Genomic DNA, 21166 nt, shown 5'->3' on the forward strand with positions numbered 1-21166 from the left:
TTCACTGACCAGCGATTCTTTGACTCTTAAGTGAGAGCTCGTTGCTCTTTTGCTTGAAAATGAAATCGGTTACAGACTTAGGAAAATTTTCGGTTTTATTTTTATAGAATTCTGCACGACTAAATAATCTTGAGCAGCTGTGTTCCAGATGTTGTCTATACGTCTAGAGATTTTAGTGGAACTCTCTCGGAATAGATTCTCATAAATTTAGAGTACAAAGAGACCTGGGAGCATATGCAGGGTCAGTCAGTAGATAAATATGTATTAGGCCCTGTGGCCAATACTTGCCATAGTCTCCGATTTTTGTCTTTTTCAGTGTAGCTATTATAGCATCCAGAATTGGATGTTTATTAAATTACTGTTTACAGTCTTAATGATGGTCACATAATTACATCATATATTAGGGGTGAAGAGGAACTAGGATTTTGTATCTTTTATTTGGAAAAGAAAGCTTTGCTATCAAAGTACTTGAAATGAGATGGCATCACATCCTTCTGAAAAAGATGGTACAGAACCTTGCTTTAATTATGCTATCCTAGTCTGGAATCGCACATGATTAATGAAAGCAGGAGAGAGCCAAAAATATGCTTCAACTTTTGGAAAGATTTAATAACTTGCCACTATCTCTTTACTAGACCCGAAAGCTAGTAGTTTTCTCTGTTGAGCGAGTATTGCAGGAGTACCAAATAGAATAGTTGATACCTTTCCTTCAGGAGTCCACAAACTAAGTAGTGTTGTTATGCCCAATTCCCAGTTATCCAAAGCAGTGTAACAATTGTGTGGAAATCCATATACTTTTACTTACCCAGTAGAAACTAATTCTATCCATTATTGACTCCCAGGTTGTCTCTACTAAGAAAACTTTTCAGTGAAGATAAATATATACCTCTGTTTTGTTATCTGCTATGTAAAATTTCAAATTTGGAATGTAAGCAAATCATTTCATTTATAATTCTTTATTACTAAAGGTTTATTTACATGGTATTTAAGGCATAATAAAAAATAAATTACAATACAAAAGTTCTCTTTAGGAAGGAGACACTAAACAACATGCTATATTACTCCTTGAGTATTTAGCCAAGACACAAGCTACAAGTTTGCTGGAAAAACTCTCCATGAGTTTTTAACTACTTTTTCATTATAACTATAGAACATGCAGTCTGTCTGTTTAAAGAAATATCCAGTTGTAATATTTTCAAAGTTTAATTATGAAGAAAAATGTAAAATGTGAATTAAAGGTAATATAGACTTCAGATCTAACTTTTAGTTTCAAAATTGACACTGGCTGTCTAGACACTTTTTAAAAGAGACCTCTATTTCCATGGCCCACTTACAAAGTTTGTTTTACCTACCAACATAAGGGAAAATAATAAAGTTTGTTTCATTCAGTTAAACTAGTTTTGATATTTCTTTGCTATGTACCCAGTTCTCTCTTCCTTAAAATAAGCAAGTGACTTACAACTAAAAAGAAAAAGAAAAATTTAAATAATTTCTTCCAGTTCTCAGAACTTTGCACAATATTGTACAATATTATCATCATTTAGTGTTGACCTTTCTTCACCATCTTTAAATTTTAAGAATTGTAATAGACTATTTCAAAATACATCTATTAAACTGCTTAATGATTTCAGTCTGCAAATGAACTTAGCTTTGCTCTATTTTAATATTTTAACTGGGGGTAAAAAACATAGTAAGCAAAACAGTCATTGCTCATGAAAGACCTAGACTGTTGAAAAAAATTGACAAGTGATTCATCCTGAGGTGGCATTTGCCAATGTATTAGAATTTATGTAACTTTTTGTAGTCACTGTGATTTAGACTTGTACTATTGTAAACCTTGGATTAATTACAAAAACAAAACAAAATTTTTTTTGTATTCACCTGGAATACTGAAAGAAATTCAACAAAAGCAAGATGTGTCTCATACTTAAGGGGAGCCATTAAAAACAAATCAAACTTAACAGTTTGGATTTGGGATTTAATGTTAATCAAATGTAGCTGGGAGACCTTTTAATTAAAAATGTGAGAAGGAAAGAGAATAAACATTAACTTTGGTAGCAAGATTACTGGTCTAAAAAACAAGTGCTTGAAAGGAAATGTCATGACAGGCAGATTGGCTTCAATATATGTGGATATAAGTCATACTCAGATAAGGGGTGTTTAAGGGCAAAAATATAGCTTCTTAGTTTATAAAAGCTAATGCTCATCTGAAAAATATTTGCACTCTGAAATTAAATAAAACCTTAATAATAAGATTGTATGTGAGTCTGATGGTATCTGCTCAAGAGGAGTCTTGTGTTGCCTGCAGAAGATGTTGGATGGGTATGTGCTGCATAATTGGTGGAAAACAGGTCACAACTGGAAAAGCCAAAGAAAGGTTTCCATTAACTTCCATTAACTTCATGTATCTAGGGTTCTTGTTCTTGAAAATCTTGTTTCCTATAATAGAAAACAAAAGTTTAAATGGATAATGTATTTTGGAAGAATGCAATAGGAATACCTAGCCTTATGAATTATATACATATTATTAAATGAATTCTCCCTTTTTTTTTTGGTATTGGTTATTTAACCCAGGGGTGCTTAATAACTGAGGCCCATTCCCAACCCTATTATTTTTTATTTTGAGACAGGGTCCCACTAAGTTGCTTAAGGCCTCAAACAAAGTTGCTGAGACTGACCTCAAACTTGCAATCCTTCTGTCTCAACCTCCTGAGTTGCTGGGATAGCAGGCATGTGCCACCATTCTGGGCTATTCTCCATTTCTTAAGGAAAATATTCTTAAATTTAATACAAGAAGTTTCCTGATTCTTAATACATGGTTCTCAAAGTCAGTATCCTTTATTCATAGCATCCTAGCGCTTTAGCATGGACACTTGGAGGATCCACAGCTCGCTCACATACATACGTTTTCTACCCACCCTCATTATAAACAAAATCAAACATATAGAAAGGTAAAGAAGATGGTGTATGGAATTCATCAACCATCTAATTTTAAAGTATTCTTTTTTTATTTACTTTTTTTTTGGATGAAGTTTTTAAAGGAATTTACTGGCATTACCCCTGTTTACTCCTATATGCATCTTTTTAAATGGGGACATTTTCCTATGTAACTACAATATCATTATTGTACTTTATAAAATCTAACAATTTCCTGATATTATCCATATGCAACATTTTCATATTCAAGACTTTCCCAATTGCTCCCACCAAACTGTTTTACATCTAGTTTGTTCAATCTGTATCCATCCAGGCAGGGATTACACATTGCGTTTGATTGTGTTAGCCTCTTAAGTCTCTTAAATTTCTTTTAATCTAAAACAGCCCCCATCTTTATTTTCCATTACCCTGACTTGTTAAGAATCTGCTTGATTTTAAAAAGACAAATAGCCTTTGGGAAGAACTCCCTGATACCAAATTTGGATTTTTGCAGGTTGTTTTGTTTTGTTTTGGTTTTGCAGCACTTCGCCATTGAGCTACCTCCCCCTTGCAGTACTCCACCTCAGTCTCCCAAATAGTTGAAATTACCGACATGCACTACCACATCTGGCCAGTTTTGTTTTTTCAATCCAATCACATTTATTCATATTCTATTTTATAAATCCGTGAGGTTTTTCACTGGAGCTATAGCATATAAAATGTGACTCTCTTTACAACTAATAACAGTCTATAAAAAGTTCCTGCCATGTAGATGACCTGAACTGAGTTTCACAGGTTAAAGTAATTAATGTCAAAAATATTCTGATAGTGTAAAATTCAGTTTACATTACTCATTTTACAATAACTAGAAATTAAAGGTGTAGTCCTACTTTAGAGAATGGGAGAAATTCTGAGCATAGGAAAAACAAATAATCCTACCTTTTAAGCCTGATAAACCTGAAAGTTGGAAAAATAAAGTTATTCACTAAACTAGATTTATAGAGCAATAACTAATTTAGAGGAGTGAAACCAATTCCAAATAATACAAAGTTTCTCCAGTCAAAATACCAGGCAGATCTTTTAAGTCACTCTCTTATTGCCATACTGGTTTACAATAAAAGAAAAAGAAGAAGAAAAATCTAGGGCTGGGGTGGTAGAGTGCCCACCTCACACATGTGAGGCACTGGGTTTGATCCTCAGCACCACATAAAAATAAATAAAGATATTGTACCCAACTGCAACTAAAAAAATAAAAATAAAGACTAGGGCTGAGGATATAGCTCAATTGGTAGAGTGCTTGCCTCTCATGCACAAGACCCTGGGTTCAATCCCCAACACCACACACACACACAAAAAAGATTTATTTACATGTTGATAGTTTATTCTTGGTAGTGATAAATATAACCCCAAAGCTTAAAAAAAAAAAAAAGAATTCTTTGAGCTTTAATGGCAATAGAGTCTAGCTTCTTAATCCTTTGTACAAAATTCATAGCCATTCATGAGACTGGAACCCTGACTGGGAACCTCTAATTTCATATAGGAAATACCTAATGACCATATAAAGTAATCTGGGCAATCCATGTTAGAGGTGGACCAGACAGGTCAGAAAACTGAGAAAAGAGAGAACCCATTTTGAGCCTCACCATCTAGGAAAGTTAGTCTGTGTCTTCTAAATAAACAGAGACCTTTTCTTGGTTGAGCCTTTCTTCTTCTTTTCTGTAACAAAAAGCAGGAAAAAAATGTCAGGTAAACAAAATTGGGAGGGAGGCAAATATTTTTCAGGTAATGTATTTTCTCCCCCATTTTTTGAGAATTACACTCAACTGGAAGTAGATTAGTTTAGCATTAAACAGCTACTGCCATCTGACTAGAAATACTTATGCCTCCACCTGAACCTGGGTAAATGAACCAAGACTCTTCAGAATATGAGGGAATACAATTGGGGACCTGATTTGGGAACTCCAGAAGCTTAAAGCAAACACCTTACTTTACCATTAGAATGCTAACTCTTATTTCTACTCCTGTTCATAAAAGAAAAAGTTTTATGTTGACCTAAAAGTTATCTTTATTAATTATGTTCTATTCAAACCAGAACCTCAGAGGTGGGTTTCTTAGATTCCTTAAAATCAATTATATTTGTTTTAGCAAATATTTACTGAGGAAAAGAACCAAATGATTCTGGGACAACTATATGTCCACATCCAAAAAATGAATTGGGACTCCTACCTCAACAATATTCAAAAATTAGCTCAAAATGGATCAAAAACCTAAATGTAAGAACTAAAATGATAAAACTCTTAGAAGAAAATGTAGGTGTAAATCTTCATGATGTTGTTAAATCTTCATAATGATGATTTCTTAAATGTGACACAAAAACCCTAGCAACAAAAGAAGAAACAGGCAAGTTGGACTTCATCAAAATTTAAAAACTTTTATACCTTAGGACCAAATGGTTCAACACAGACTGAGTGAGATATTATGGATATCTCCACATACACCTTCATATATTTTCAAGTTCCACATGGTATCCTGTACTGATTCCTAGGAACAGGTACCAATCTATAATGTTAAAAATGTTCCTTGCATAACTATTACCTGTCAGACAGGCACTTCCTGTTGTCCATAACTTCTCAGCTGTGTTCATTCAATCTTTTGTCTGACCAGAGGGGGTTTTTCCAGGCCCATAGAACTGTGGAACATTTCTGCTCTGAGCAGAAAGTGCCCAAGAAAGTTAAAAAAAAAAAAAAAACACATGGGAGAATGGGAGAAAATAACTGCAAGTCATGTGTCCAATAAGGGATTAGTTTCCAAAATTCAAAAAGAACTCTTACAATTCAAGAATGAAAAGTAACCAGCTGGGCACAGGGGCACATGCCTGTAATCCCAGCAACTGAGGAAGCTGAGGTAAAGACAATAGCAAGTTCTAGGTCAGTCTCAGCAACTTAGTGAGAATTTGTCTCAATAAATAAAAAATAAGAAAGGGATGGAGATGTAGCTCAGTGGTAAAATGCCCATGTGTTCAATCCCCAGTACCAAAAAAAAGGTAGCCAATCCAATTTTAAGGAGGACAGACTATCTGAAGAAATATCTCCAAATTAAATATGCAAATGACCACTAAACACAGAAAAAAAATTAACATCATTAGTCATTAGGAAAGTTCAAATCAAAATCTTGTGAGATACCACTTCATGTCCACTAGATGGCTATCATTAAAAAGACAATAACCCATGTTAGTAAAGGACATGGAGAAATTAGAATCCTCGTGTATTGCTGATAGGAATGTAATATGCTGCTGTTTTGAAAACTGTCTGGCAAGTCCTCCTAAAATTAAACAGAGTTCCCATATGACCCAGCAATTCTACTCACTCCTAGGAGAATTAAAAATATATATCTATGAAAAAAACTTATAGATGAATGTTCATAGCAACATTTATTATAACAGCCAAAAAGTAGGAAAAAAACTAAATGCCCATCAGTTGATGAATGAATAAACAATATGTGATATACCCATTTCAATGAAAAATCATGCAGCCATTGAAAGGATTGAAGTACTGAGCTGGGGTGTGACTCAGTGGTAAAGTGCTTGCCTAGCATATGCAAGACCCTAGGTTCAATCCCTAGCACCAAAAAAAAAAAAAAAAAAAAAAGGAATGAAGTACCAATATGTGCTATAACACAACATGGATGTACTTTGAAAACATACTAAGTGAAAGAAGCTGGATGTAAAGGCTACATACTTTATGATTCCTTTTATAGGAAATGTCCTGGATAAGCAAACCCCCCATAGACAGATAATAGATGTCAGGGGTTGGTGGGAGGGGAAACTAGGAAGTGATGGCTTAAGGATATGGGGTTTCTTTGGAGGGATGTTTAAAAGGTTCTGGAATTGGCAGTGATTATTGAGCAACTTTGTGAATATTAAAAGGGTGAATTTTATGTCAATTTTAAAACAGGTCTATTGAGCACCTACTATCAGCACAGCACCCTTTCTAATGCACTGATTCATAGTGACCTTTTATTCTTAAGCATTAATGCTTCACTTTAAAAATAAAGGATATTTTAGGAGTTGGAAATGTAGCTCAGTGGTAAAGCATGTGCTGAGAATGCTCAAGGTATTGGGCTTAATCCCTAGTAATGCTAAATTAAATGAGTAGGGGATATTTTAGAAAAGTTTTACATAAGCAGATTTTTATGATGTGAAATTCCACATAGTAAAGAAATCCTATGATGAAATCTTTTTGTAAAGATCAAGAAAGCTTTTGTCAAGTTAATATTCACAACCTAATTTATCTGTCCTGTGACTTAGAAGTCTTTTACGTAGGATTTATTCAACAGAAAGAACGTGTGTTCAACAATTATTTAGCCCCATTTCGAAATACCAGGAGTCACCATAAGAAGGTGTTAGAAGGAGACTTTCCCCTAACTTCCCAGTCTTACGATTTTATCTCCACCACTTTGTGAGCTCTTTCAGCCCATCGCTTTTTCCGGAAATGCTGGAAGAGGACCACCACGATTACTATTATCACCATCAGTGCACAGGCAGAGCCAATAGCCAGAGCCAGGAAGTAGATCTCCGAGAACTGTACTATGAGGAGAAAAAGATCAAGTGATCAACTGAGGATTCTAAGAATAGAACTGTGAAGAAATCTAAAGACATAATTGGGATGCATTTCATCATTAAATGGAATCTTCCTTTCTCCTACCTTTATGTAAAAAATACCCTATGACCTTGTAAATTCTAGCAGCAGTGGGAAAGTCACATAGTCTACTTTAGTGCTTCTCAAAATGTGATCCTAGGAATAGCAGCAACAGTATCACTTGAGAACTTTGAAATGAAAATTCTCAGGCCCCACCCCAGGCCTATTGAGCTAGAAACAATAGGGGTGGGGCCCAATAGTCTGCTTTTTAAGTTGTCCCCAGGTGATTATGATACATACTATAGTTTTGAGAATCACTAAGTCAGCTAACTGCCTAATGGGATTATTGCTAACCTAACCAAATCTAGGGCCCAACCCATTTCTCCCCACCCCATCTCACCTCTGCCCTTCAGTCAGTCATTTATTCAGATTTATTAAGGTCCTACTGTACTCCAGGTACTGTGATACAAATGAAAAGCCAAAAAGGACATTACTCTCAAGGAGCTCTTGCCACCCCCTCAGAAGTCAGGCAAGTAGATCAGTAACTAGTGGATAAATGGTGAAAGAGGGAACCCAGGGGAAGGAACCCCTAAAGATCATAGTCTGTGAAACCTGGTTCTCCTGTTCCTTAATTTGATTTCTAATTGAAACTTCAATAAACCATTAGATCCAGAAAGGACATTAGAGAATGTATAGCTCAGGAGTTCTAGCCTGGAGCCCATCAAGAAGGATGGGGAATGGAGAGATGATCCACAGTTACCAAAAACGTGTGTTTTTCCCACTTTTTGTGGGAAACAGGGCCATGACTTTCATTTGATTCTCAAGAGTAGTGATTCTAATAAGTTTAAGAACAAATGATGTCTTGTCTAATCTGAGAAGAAACTGAGGTCCAGAGGCATTATATTACTTCTTTCAATATTCAAATGACTTCTCCGGGTTACACAGCTCTTTCTTGTGTGATTTGGGGTAATTAACTCTCTTTAGCCTCAGTTTCTTCCTGTATAAAATAGAGGTAACAATATCCATTTCTTGAATTCTTATAAAAAATAAAAACAATACATGTAAATCATTTCATGCTGTGCCTGCCCATAATAAGCACTCAATATATGGTAGCTATTGTAATTTTTCAGTACAGGTCAGCATTTAGAGATTTTCACATTTATTATCTCAATTTGTCCTCACCATAATCATCATATTATTACCTCCAATTTGTAGGTGAGGAAAATAAGATTCATGTACGGTTGCAGTTGGTAGCCATGACTCACACACAGTTCTACAGCAGTTCAAAACTGTTGTGATTTTTGTTCTTTGTGACCTGCCACTATTTTCCAGGTTGTTCTTCACAGGGGTGCAGGCAATACAATGCATTAGTTTACAGTACAATTCTAGAGTCAAAGATGGTTGGGTTTGAGTCCAAAATTACTCCAGTTTCCAACCACATGACTTTGGGCAAGTGACAACCTCTATGAGCTTCAATTTCCTTTGTTGGTAAAATGAGAGACATTAAGTGCAAAATAAACTGATGAGATATGTAAAACACAAATAGAATGTGTCATGTAAGGACAGGTGGAAAGTACTCAATAAACGTTAGCTACCATTATTGATATCTGTCTCTGAGGATGGCGTGAGGATGAAGTGAGATAGGACATGTTGAGCACTTTGGACAGTGTCTGGTACACAGCAGGAACTCAATAAGTATCTTGAATAAATGAGAGAATGAACAGACCTATTGTTGGCCTTTTATCAGAGAGTCGCTTCCTCTCCCTTTTACCATCTCAATGCCATTTTGTTACACATTCCCTGGATCCTTTTGCTTTACTCTGTTTCTTTCCACAACCAAACAAAGCCTTTCTCTTTTTACCCTAGGACTCCTAGTCTCCCTCTGCAGTTCCCAGCACTAGGCCCCCTCTCTACCCTTTCAACCATAACAAGAGATTGCCTCTCTTTTCTACCAGCTCTCTCACTCCCAAAACCCCGTTTCCCCCCCCCTCCCCACATAACCTACCAGTGTGCACAACGCTGAGCCGGACCGTCCCTACCAGCCCATCAACATCAGGTGGGTTCTTCACCTGACAAGTGTATGTCCCATTGTCATCAAACTGCAGTTTCCAGAGAAGAATGGAGACATCGTACCGCTCAGGGTTCCCATCCCAGACCACCCGGTCCTTGAACCGCCCACTCATGGGTGGGAAGGGATCCACATGGTAGTAGAATACCTGGAGGGGGGAAAAGCAAATGTCACTTATTCAATACCCAGGCAAGGAGGCTGCTATGATGGGGGCAGAAGAGAAACAACAGCAAGCCCAGCTGTCCCATCCACAGCTCTCTCATAGGAATCTTTCTTCCCCCTCCACTGGCCTCTGTCCAGTTCTGTCAGTCTCTGTCCCAATAATTATTTCCCAGCTTACCCCTGTGCCTATTGCTAAGAAAAATACAGGAAGGGTAAGGAAAAATACACTGGTTTAATGCCTGACCAAGGGTCCCCTAGAAATTAATGACAATGATTTACTTACAAACTGTTCAGGCCCCCCATCTCGAGGACGGAAATTCCAAGTCACTGTTAGTGCATCACCCACAGGAGCAAAACTGGAGAAAGTGCATTTTAACCGAGTATCTGTCCCGTTCATAGCCTCCACTGCCCCAGAGGTGTAAATTTCCACAGCTGTTGTAGGCCAAAGAGCTGCAGTAAAAGGAGTAAGAAGGGTTAACAGGGGATGTGGGCTTGAGAGGACTATGACACTTTCAAAATAAATGTCTGAGTAGGGAACAAGGCAGAACCATGATGCCCAGCTCTCAAGCTTACTCACCCACAGTCCCACCCACCTACAGGCAGCCCAGAGCTCCCATCCCCTCACAGCTCAAACACCACATGGGGAACCTTCCTAGTGCTTCCAGGGCCTCAGGACACTGACTTCAGAAGTGCTATAACAAACTACAAATATTAAAGTCAGGAGCCCAGAATTAAACTTCATAGCAGATAAGTTTTCCAGAGAGTTCTCATGATGTAGGTTTCCTACACTGCAGAAGTTGTCAGCTGCCGGCAGCCTGTGTTTGCCTGCACCCGGGGACCTTTATACCACGTGGCATATTTTTACCATGATATTGACGTTCAGAATGTGTGTGTTGGGGCAGTTTCAAAACCGCGGTGGGTCTCTAACAGTCTTGGTTTTCCTGGTGCTGCGCAGAGTTCCACACAAGACTCACACACAGAAATCAAGTGCCAAGTCCTACCAGCAGCAGGAGGCTGAGAACAGCCACACAAAAATGGTGTGTAACCTGAGATTAGAAAGCCCTCTCTGTACCTGGATCACTGGCAGCCAACACACCGAAACTTATTTGTCCAAAATAATTCCCCCCAAACAACTACAGTTTCAGTAAAGTCCAAACCAAAACCAACTGCAACTGTGTCTTGGGCTCCCACGCAGAACTCCGGCGATTTCTTCTACAATTAACTATCTCTGTTGTGTGGGCAATAAAGGAGGAAACGGGAGGAGCCGCCAGGTCTTACCTGTGAGCTGTAAGCCAAGGAGGAGAGGCACCAGGCGCGCAGGACTCTTGCCATACATGAGGGAAACCCAGCCCTGGTCCCAGAGACCAGACCGGGCAGACCCAGGGCTCTAGCACCTGCCAAGATCCGTGCGGGAAGAGCGGGAGCCGCGTTTTCCCCGAGAGGGGAGTCTCGGTCCCTCACCTACGGGAATCTGAGCTCCGGAGCAAGCCAGTCGTGACTCATCCCGCCCCGCCGGTGCACTGTGCTGGAATGAAAGGTGGGGCCTCCTCTCAACGCCCTCCTTCCCTTCCTCCGTCCCACCCTCCACACTGGGAACACGTCTGCACAAAGGTCCCAAACTCAGCAGTCCTCTCTTGACTTTTCAGTTCATCTGACCGGGCCCTGGCCTCTGGATGGCCTCGGAAACAGCCAGAGGAGGTGGTGCCAGTCTGCAGTGTCCCAGGCTGCTTTGGGCTTGGTCCACACACACCCTTTTAAAACAGGCTTGAGGCCGCCCTGGGAAGTGAACCGTGAAAACACCTTGCAGGGATTCCACATCCCAAAGCACCGCCCCGGGGCCACCTTAGCCTAGAGCTGGAATCGCAGCAGCTCTTCAAAACAAGAGTCCGAATTCCTTAGGACCCTGAGTGGACACAGAGTCCTAACAGTAGTGACACCCTCAGTTTTAGCCAAATGTTACCACAAGGATTTCTGCACCTTTTTTTAGCTTGTAGTTTTCGTTGATACCCAGCAGAAGCAAATCTCAATATTTAATTTTCCTTTTAACGATTTAAAGAAGAATCAGGACAACAGCCCTGCTCATTTACTCCACCGTCTCAGTACAGTTTGCAAAGTGTTTTCATGCTCAGCCTTTCATTTCCACAACTCCCCACAAAGTAGTCCCATTTTACCAAGGAGGACAAGAAAAGCCCAGGGAAGGTAAGTGATTTGCCTGAGGTTGCACAACCAACCAAACTTTTCTAATTCTCAAGTGTAGTGCTCTTGCCACAAAATTCCAGCTGATATGAATAATCAGAGATTCTCAAGGGAACATCTTATAATACCTTTTTGTGCTTCACATTTCATCTGCCATTTTTAGGGCAGCCATCTGTCTGAGAAGTCTAAAGAGTTGAGGAATTAAAATGAGAAAAAAAGGCCTCCTTGTCTGGCAAAGAAGCAGTGCTGAACTGGGAGGATGAAGACTCACCTGCAGCGAGGAATTCTGCTAGATCAAGGGTGAAATCCTAGCAGAGTTGAGTTGCCCTTGCGCCCAGATTAGCAGTCTGGAAACCAGTGATTCATCAAGTCTCCTAGCTGAACCCCGGAACAGAAAGGTTGCCAGGAGAGGGAGCAAGGAGCAGGATATGCAGAAAATAAAACTTGGGGCTGGGAGTGTGGCTCAGTGCTAGAGCACTTGCTTAGCATGCAGTGAGGACCTGGGTTCAATCCCCAACACTGAAAGAAAAAGAAAAACAGTAAAACATCATAAAGAGAAGAGAAAATTTCACGAAAATAGGCAAATTATAGAAATTAAGAAAAAAAGATAATGGTGTCGGTATGGAGGAAAAAAAAAAAAACAGGTGTCAGTGTGGAGAAAAACCAGGTAGACACCAACAAAAATCTATTATGTTAGAATCAAGAAGCCCAGGGGCTGCCTCAGATGGAGACTAGTCATGTGCTAGCATGAATGTGTTATTGTGATGTTTCTGATAAAGGAGTATCTGCCTTCTTTATCAGCTTCTAGGTCATTCTGAGCAACCTAAACTCAGAATGCTGGCATACTAGTGGACCTTTAAAAATGGTTCTAAGTAAAATACAGCCCTTTGGTATGTAGGTCAGAAGAGGTCAGCGATGGAGACTAAATAAAAAAGAGATAAAAGAAACTTAATCTTCTTTGGTTGGCTTTTAACTCTACAGGAATATGCAGCCCTGGAGGAAGGAGAGGTAGAGGGATTTGAAATTGCAAAATTTGGTGAGAGGTAGAACTACCAAAGAGCTGAAGGACAGAGTGACACGCAGAGGAGAGTAACCAGGGCAGGAAGATCTGAACAAGCTGGCCCGTTGTAAAGCAGAAGAACCCCTCCCGCAGCCAGACACCCTGAGAGCTGGCTGCCAGCCCTGCTCTGAGGGCACAGCTGCCCAGATCCCATTCCTCGGCAGAAGTCAGTTTCCTGGCTTGGTGCTTGGCAATGCCCAATTCCTTCCAGTTAACAGGAGAGGATCCAAGACACCATCCCCTCCCTGAGTGAGGAAGGAGGCCAAAGGCTGAACTCGTCAACAGAAAATGCTACATAAAAAGGATGATCGGCCCTCAGAATTCCCAAGATGCCAGTCAGCAAGGCTTTAATCAAAACTGGAGGCATCTACATACAGCTTAAGTAGTATTCACATCTAGGCAAATGAGAGAAAAGGAGAAGGGATTCTGGAGATTTAAAAGAAGAAAACTGAGGGGCTGGGGATGTAGCTCAGTGCGATAGTGCTTGTCTAGCCTGCACGAGGCCCTGGGTTCAATCCCTAGCGTGCGCGCGCGCGCGCGCGCACACACACACACACACACAAAGTTCAATTTTCAGAGACACCAGTTTTTTTTCCACACTTTACCAGAGAAAAAATCCTTATTGTCATTTAGATTTGTGACATACCCATAGCTTTGAAAGCATCTCATAAAGGATATTACAGAGGCTACAGATGAGGAGATGTGTGTGGCAAGGCAAGGGGAAGGGGTGCAGAGCTTCCATGCCCCCTCTTGCTGTAACATATTAGCCAGCCTCAACTGGGATTAGTCAAGAACAAGTTCACACTCCTTAGACGACTAATAGGGGCCCTGCCCACATGGGCCCAATCACCCACTGGCCTGCTGCTCCTCCCAGTAGAGGAAAAAGTAGAGGGTTTTGAAGCCCACAGCAGATTGCAAAACTTGGTGAGAGGTAGAGTTACCCAAGAGCTGAGGGACACAGTGAAATGCAGCAGGAGAGTAACCAGGGCAGGAAGATCTGAACAAACTGCCTGTCTGGAGCAAATCCCCTCCCGTCACCAGACCCCCTGAGAGCTGGCTGCATCTTCCACCCATGCTTTCAATTGAGGGTCCCTGTGGATACTCATTTGCCTACATTTCCCAAAAATTTTTCTGATGGACATCTAGACCTCAGACAGTGCTAAACTCACCAGGAGCTCAGCAGACATAAAGGACAGTTGACTCAAATCAGCATTTGTAAAAAATTGTCTTTTTCAACATCCTATGCAAAATGTTTTTTGTTTATTTGTTTTTTACAAGATGAAATCAGCACTCTGCAAAGCAAGGAAAACAATTTACCTTTTAGTGTAGTTCAAATAAAGCACTTGTTTACTCAAAAGTTGCTGATCACAGGTCCAGCATATTAAGAAAATTTTGGTTGAATGTCTGATATATGCTGATGAGACATACAAAGTAAAATAAGGCATTTCTGCTGAGGAGGAAATCAGAGTTTAAAAGAGAATGGAGAGAAGGAGTGTGTGTATAAACAACTAATTACCATATTTGTGACTCTTGAATTCAGTCCTACAAAGATAAATAAGAATCCTGGCAAGAGGAAGGAGAAACAAAGGCCTTCCTGTCAGGGCAGATGGGTGGGCAAATAGGTATTCACAGGGACCAGCAATGACTCTCAAAGCTAGAGCATGGAGAGAAGCAGCAGGCCAGTGGGTGGCCAGGCCCATGTGAGCAGGATCTCCCATTGGTCACATAAGGAGTGTGGACTTGGTCTTGACTAAGCCTGGTTGAGAGTGGCTAATATGTGACCTGATGATTCATTTAGCACAAGGAAGCTCTGCACCCCCTCCCCACTTGCCTTACCCCATCTCCTCCTCTGTATCCTCTGCAATATTATTTATCATAAACCAGTAAACGTGAGTGTGTGCGCCTTTATGCATGTGTGGGCACACATGTGTGAGTGTATATGTGATGTGTGTATGAACCAAGAAGAGTCTCCCTAGGAATTACTTTGGAATGTCCCAGAACCATTAAAGAAAAATGAAGAAGGGAAAGGAGGAGGAGAACCCAGAGATTTCTACCATCACACACTCTCCTGGCTTTCCCATGGGCCCCTGGGCTAGGAGCCAGTCAAACTACAGATTTAATATCTGTTTCAAAAGATTCGGGAACTCCCAGCCTTCCCTCATCAACAGCTCCAATCTGCAGCATCATTTTTTGGTTTAGAGAGCTTGTTAAAGACAGGAAGGTGAGGATGGCAGAGTTCCAGCTGAGAGGAAAGGTGTGTTTCCTGTGGTCCTCCGCCCTTGCCTCAAGTTTCCTAGACATACTGCAAATCAGATCTGGGTTCTATGAGTTTAGAGGAAAAAAACCCGTGGGAGGAAACACTCTCCTGCCTCCTTACCTCATGGCAGCTTACACCCACCTCTCCAGTAAACCCTGGGGCTCCTCTCCTAATTATAGAGGAGAGGTGGCAGCTCTCATTTAACAAACCCAGGGAAGAGACTCTGAAGTTTAACACTTCACTTACTCTCAAGGGAAGCTAGATGGATTGCACAGGGCTGGAGATGAGGTATTTTTGAAGATAACTTTGAAGAATTTCTCAGAGACTAAAGGTACTTTACAGATGCATATGTCTATCTTCCTGAGAACCATACATGCCACACCCCAAGTGATAGAGCACAATTTACATTTATATTATTTATTGATGAGCATGGTATTTCCTGTTATTCTATCTTGTTATCTCTTGTTAAAATTGGTTACCATGACCAGTTTTCCTTCTTAAAAATTTATCTCCAAAGAATAAAAAAAGTCTTATTATTTTTTCTTACTATATTCTAGGAGGCATGAGCCATAGAAGCAGGAATCTAACCTGCCAAGATCTAAATCCAAGCTCAGCCACTTACTAGCTGTGTGACTTTGGACAGTTATGGATTTCTCTATGCCTCAATTATCCTTTGTGCAAAATGTAAATAATAGCATCTGCTGAATATGAGAATTCGGTGAAATACTGTATTTGAGTAAAGTTCTATGCACAGTGCTCACAGAAAATATTCAGTAAATTTTAGTTGTTTATGGTTATACTTAGTTAAGACATTAAACTGTTCCCATGACCCTTTGGGGAAAGATCTGGCATTTTCTTATATAGCTAAATATATAACCTCCCTAGCAATTCCACTACAAGGGATCTATCCAAAAGAAATGAAATCGTATATCCACAAAGAGATTTGCAGGATAATATTCATAGAATCTTTGTTCATAATAGCCTAAGTCAGAAATAGCCCATCTGTCCATCAACAGAAGATTCATAAATACACTACAGAATATTCTCAGACTACTACTCAGCAATAAAAAGGAATAAACTGCTGATATGTACAGCCATATTGATGAACCTCAAAAATATGCTGAACAAAATTAGCTAGTCACAAAATAGGGCATATTCTTTGGTTCCATTTATATAAAAGTCTAGAACAGGCAAAACTACTCTTTGGTGGCAAAAATCATAAAAACAGTGTTCGCCCTTGGAGAATGGGGGCAGGGATTGACTGGAAGGGCCTAAGAGAAGATTCTCAATGATATGAATGTTCTGCATCTTGACAGAAGTTTGGGTTACACAGACTCAACACAATTGTCAAAACTCTTTGAATGGTATTCACTATAAAATTTTTGTACATTTCATGCACATTTGAAGTTTTCCATAATAAAATATTGGAGAGTAATCTTCTCTGTCATTCACAAAGTTTCTTTAGTATTATGTAAATGATAATACCAAATTCAGTAATAGTGTTTGAGATTTATTATTTTACATCATTTTTATTAGAACACTGGTAATATTTATTTATTTAGGTACTGGGGATTGAACTCAGAGGTATACCAATAAAGTACATCCTTAGCCCCCCCCCCCTTTTTTTTTAACCAAAAAGTAATGTGTAGTATGCAATGGTGCATGCCTGTAATCCCAGCTACTTGGGAGGCTGAGCCAGAAGGATCACAAGTTCAAGACTAGCCTCACTAGCTTAGCTGTCTCAAAATAAAAATTAAAAAGGGCAGGAAATGTAGCTCAATGGTAAAGCACACTGGGTTTAATCCCTGTCCCTCCCAAGAATGAGTAATGTGTCTATTTCACTTTAAGTCTTGAAAATAGGGGCTGGGGATATAGCTCATTTGGTAGAGTGCTTGCCTCACATGCACAAGGCCACGGGTTTAATCCCCAGCACCAAACACACACAAAAAAAGTCTTAAAAATATTTTTTAATTTCTTTTTTTTTTTTTTTTTTGGCAGTTGTCACACAAAATGTCCTAACAAGTTAAAAAAAAAAAAAAGAGCCTTTAAAAAGTAGAGTATGACCGGATGTGGTGGCACACACCTGTAATCCCAACAGCGTGAGAGGCTGAAGCAGGAGGATCACAAGTTCAAAGCCAGCTCTCACCAGCTGCCAGCACTGGCGAGATGAGCTGGGTTCAAACAGAGCTGGCTGCAACATTAAACTAAGAAAACAGCAAGAAATCACCCAACACACGGTCATGAGTTTCTCAGGTCGAGGGTAGGACTGCTCAGATGTGGAGGTGAATGGTGTAGCCAAAGAAGGGGAGAATGGAGTTTCTCAGGTCGAGGGTAGGTCCTCTTCCACTCTGGAAGGCAAGAGAGCAAGAGAGCCAGTGCACCTGGTACCCCTGTATTTATTAGGGAAAAGACATTAGATAGACTGTTCCACCCAAATAAGGCAGGGGATAATGTTTCCAAAGGCAGGTTGTCCAATCCCATCAGGAAATGCTCAAGCCCAGAGCTGAAGCATTTCCTTGCAGAGCGAAGGTAAGGGCCACTTGCTTCGCACAGCGTGTGGTGTGCAATGCCAGTCCAACACCCCTTTTACTCAAGGCTGAGGGGGTTGCTTAGCTCGTGCAGGCTCAGCAACTTAGTGAGGTCCGAACTTAGCAAGACTGTCTCAAAATAAAAAATAAAAAGGCCTGGGGATGTGGCTCAGTAGCTGAGTGCCCTTGAGTTCAATCTCTGGTACCAAAAAGAAAAGAGTATGAAAAAACACACCCAAAATGTTAAGATTTTATTTACATAGCTTTTTTGTTGTACAAAAAGTAAAAATGCTGTTACACCCTTGGTAACCGGTAGTCACAAACGGTTGACTCACAAGTCACAGCTAGCCATGGTACAGCCAGAGTCTTCCATAACAATGTTTACAATCTTCTTGGGGCAAAGTCCCTAACCTTGGTGGTGAATTACCAAGAGGGACTCAAAGGAGGAAGGTAGAATGTCACAGGAACTATTCGTTGGCTCTTTGTGTGGGCAGATGTCCTGGGGTTTGTATGACAGCTACCTTCTGTTGTTTTGTTTTTTGGGGGTTTTTTTTCCTATTTTTTTTTAGTTGTAGATGGACACAATATCTTTATTTTATTTATTTATTTTTATGTGGTGCTGAGGATTGAACCCAGTGCCTTGCAAGTGCTCAGCCCCGCCCCCGTTGTTTTGTTTTGTTTTGCTTTAACAGATATCAAATCCACAAGCAGTCCAACAGTTACTGAACAGACCTGTTCTAGCAGTTTATTTGGTATCCTAATCATCTTCTCCTTCATCATCTGCTTCTCTTTTCCTCTTTTCACCTTTTCCACTTTCTTCTTCCTCTTCCTCTTCACCTTCTTCATCAACTTCTCCATCACATCCAAATTCTTCTTCCTCCCCGCTGACTTCATCTTCATCTTTTTTCCTTCTACATCTTCTTCATCTTCATCTTTATCAAAGTCTTCCTCCTCACCATTCTCATCCTGCTGGTCCTCATCTTCCTCCTCTGTCCTCCCCTTCTTCAGCCACACCATTCACCTCCACATCTGAGTCGGTGGCTTCCCCGACTTCTGGATCATAGGCATCCAGGTAGGTCAGCGGGGCAGGAGTCTACTACTCTTGGTAGTCATTCAGGTTAGTAATCTCACAGTTGAATAGATCCAGGCTTTTCTGATGATCCAACTTTTTCAAAGGTTCCAAGGTGCTGATGTCCTTCAGTTTATTTCCACTTAAATTTAGAGGTGTGAAATTCTTAAGTTTTTCTGCTAACATATCTAGAATTCCAATGATTCACTGAGCTCAAGCTTTTTCAATTTAGGTAGCTTGGGAAGAGGTGAAACTGAAATCAAGCCTATACTTATTAAACCAAAGAATTCTAAGTTCACAAATTAAGCTGTTAATCCCTCATTTGATTTGCAATTGTCCTAGAAAAGTTCTTGAACAGCTTCTGGGGTCCTGTTTCTAAGCTCCAGCTGGATCCTCCTTTCCATGTCCAAGTTTCCCTCATCCAGTTCTTCAAACTTTACTTTCAGTGGTAGAATGGATCAAGGAGAAGCATCCTGTCCTGCACAGTGAGGGCCATCAGAGGGTGGTTTCTACCAAGGGAGGTCCTGTGTGTCATCCCAGCAGACCACAGCTAGCCATGGTACAGCCAGAGTCTTACATTTTTATTTTTTATTTTGAGACAGGGTCTCATTAACTTGCTGAGGTTGGCCTCAAACTTGCAATCCTTTTACTTTAGCCTCTCAAGTTGCTATGATTAGGGCTGGGGATATAGCTCAGTTGGTAGAGAAGGCCCTGAGTTCAATCCCTAGCACCACAAAAAAAAAAAAAAAAAAAAAAAAATGCTGTGATTACAAGCACAGTGCATCCAGCCAGTATTTTACAAATAAAAAAATCGCCATTAATAAGTGAAAATTGCCATTTATCAAGTGTTTACTATGTGCCCAGCACACTGTAGGCATGTTACATGCATTGTTTGTGTAAGATAAGCAGGTATCTCCATTTTATAGACAAGGAAATTGAAGTATCTTGGGGGAAGTATCTTGATTTCTAGAATTCAGTTTTGTTTGTTTGTTCATTCGCAGTACTGAAGATTTACTCATTCTAATACCCACCGAACCCTTTCAGTAGATATTGTGCTAGGTGCTAGAAAAGAAATTAGTTTTTGGCCTCAAGTTGCTGTCTGTTGGGAAACACAATCAAATAAATAGGTGATTACAATACAGTGTGACAAACTAGTTATAATAAGAGAAGCACAGAAGAGGGACCCTCTGCCAGCTTCGGAGGTCCCTCTGGCAGCTTCAGAGGTCTAGGGAAGGCTTTCCAGGAGAGAAAACCTCCAAAGTAGTTGGTGGGAACCAAGGAGTCTGAGGTCAGATGAGCATGAGTGTGAGTCGAAGGTCTGCATCATTCATTCATTTTTCCAACAAGCATGCTCCAAGCATGCCAGGCACTTCCTAGGCACAAAGAGTACAATAGTGAATGCAGGGGCATGGAGGATCAGAGAAGGCCTCTCTGATAGGAGGATGCTTAAAAAGATCTGAATGAAGTGAAGAGGAAGAATTTTTCAAGCAGAGGAAACAGAAAGTACAGAGGCTCTCCTGAGGTGGGAGCATACTTGGAGTTTTTGAAGAAAAGCAAGAAGGTCACTTGTGCCTGGAACAGAGTGAAGGGGCAGTGGCTAGGAGTTGAGAACAGAAGGACCCAGGGAAGGCCATACCAAATGGGACCTGGTGGGCTCTAGAAAGGACTTTGCCTTTAGCCATTAAAAGATGATGAAAGGCAACTCACAGAGTGAAAAAAAAATATTTACAAATATATTTCTGCTAAAGGTTTATTGACCAAATCATATAAAGAGCTCCTATAACTCAACAACAATAAAATATAAAGTGGTCAAAGGACTTGAATAAGCATTGCTCTAAAGAAAATATAAAATGGCCAATAAGCACAGGGCATGGCTGGGAAGGAATATAAAATTATTACAGCCACTATGGAAAGCAGTTTTGGCAGTTCTTCAAAAATGAAACAGATTTACTATATGATCCAACAATTCTACTCCTGGATATATATGCACAAGAATTAAAAGAAAAAATTCAAAACAGATTTTCATACACTCATGTTCATGGTAACTTCGATCACAATAGCCAAAAGGTGAAAACAACTCAAATATCTACCAAAGTATGAATGGATAAACCAAATGTGGTATGTGCATACAATGTTCATCATTTGGAGATGAACGTAGTATACACATAAGATCAGTAGTACAGGGATGTGATCTAAGAGGGTCAGCCTTAGAAAAGGAATGAAGTTTGGGCACAGGCTTTAACATGGATAAACCTGAAAACATTATGCCAAGT

At 40.0% G+C, this 21166-nt stretch overlaps 1 protein-coding gene and 1 pseudogene across 2 annotated transcripts; both read right to left on the bottom strand.

The window, feature by feature from the left end:
- Positions 1–937: 937 nt before the first annotated feature.
- On the bottom strand, positions 938–11552 carry Mpzl2 (myelin protein zero like 2). 2 transcript variants are annotated; one of them, XM_027930741.2, is made up of 6 exons: positions 11062–11549; positions 10067–10233; positions 9559–9769; positions 7354–7501; positions 4560–4632; positions 938–2439 (listed from the first exon to the last, which is right to left on the bottom strand). In XM_027930741.2, the coding sequence occupies exons 1-5, from the start codon at positions 11117–11119 to the stop codon at positions 4572–4574; spliced, it is 645 nt and encodes a 214-aa protein (XP_027786542.1). In that variant the 5' UTR covers positions 11120–11549; the 3' UTR covers positions 938–2439; positions 4560–4571. The 2 variants fall into 2 exon arrangements, with proteins under 2 accessions (XP_027786542.1, XP_071472838.1); XM_071616737.1 differs by lacking the exon at positions 938–2439 and having other exon boundaries at positions 4559–4632; positions 11062–11552.
- A 7029-nt stretch (positions 11553–18581) lies between these two features.
- On the bottom strand, positions 18582–19451 carry LOC114088998 (acidic leucine-rich nuclear phosphoprotein 32 family member B pseudogene; annotated as a pseudogene).
- Positions 19452–21166: the final 1715 nt, after the last annotated feature.

This window comes from Marmota flaviventris, chromosome 9, assembly GCF_047511675.1.
Source record: "Marmota flaviventris isolate mMarFla1 chromosome 9, mMarFla1.hap1, whole genome shotgun sequence".
Classification (NCBI taxonomy): domain Eukaryota; kingdom Metazoa; phylum Chordata; class Mammalia; order Rodentia; family Sciuridae; genus Marmota; species Marmota flaviventris.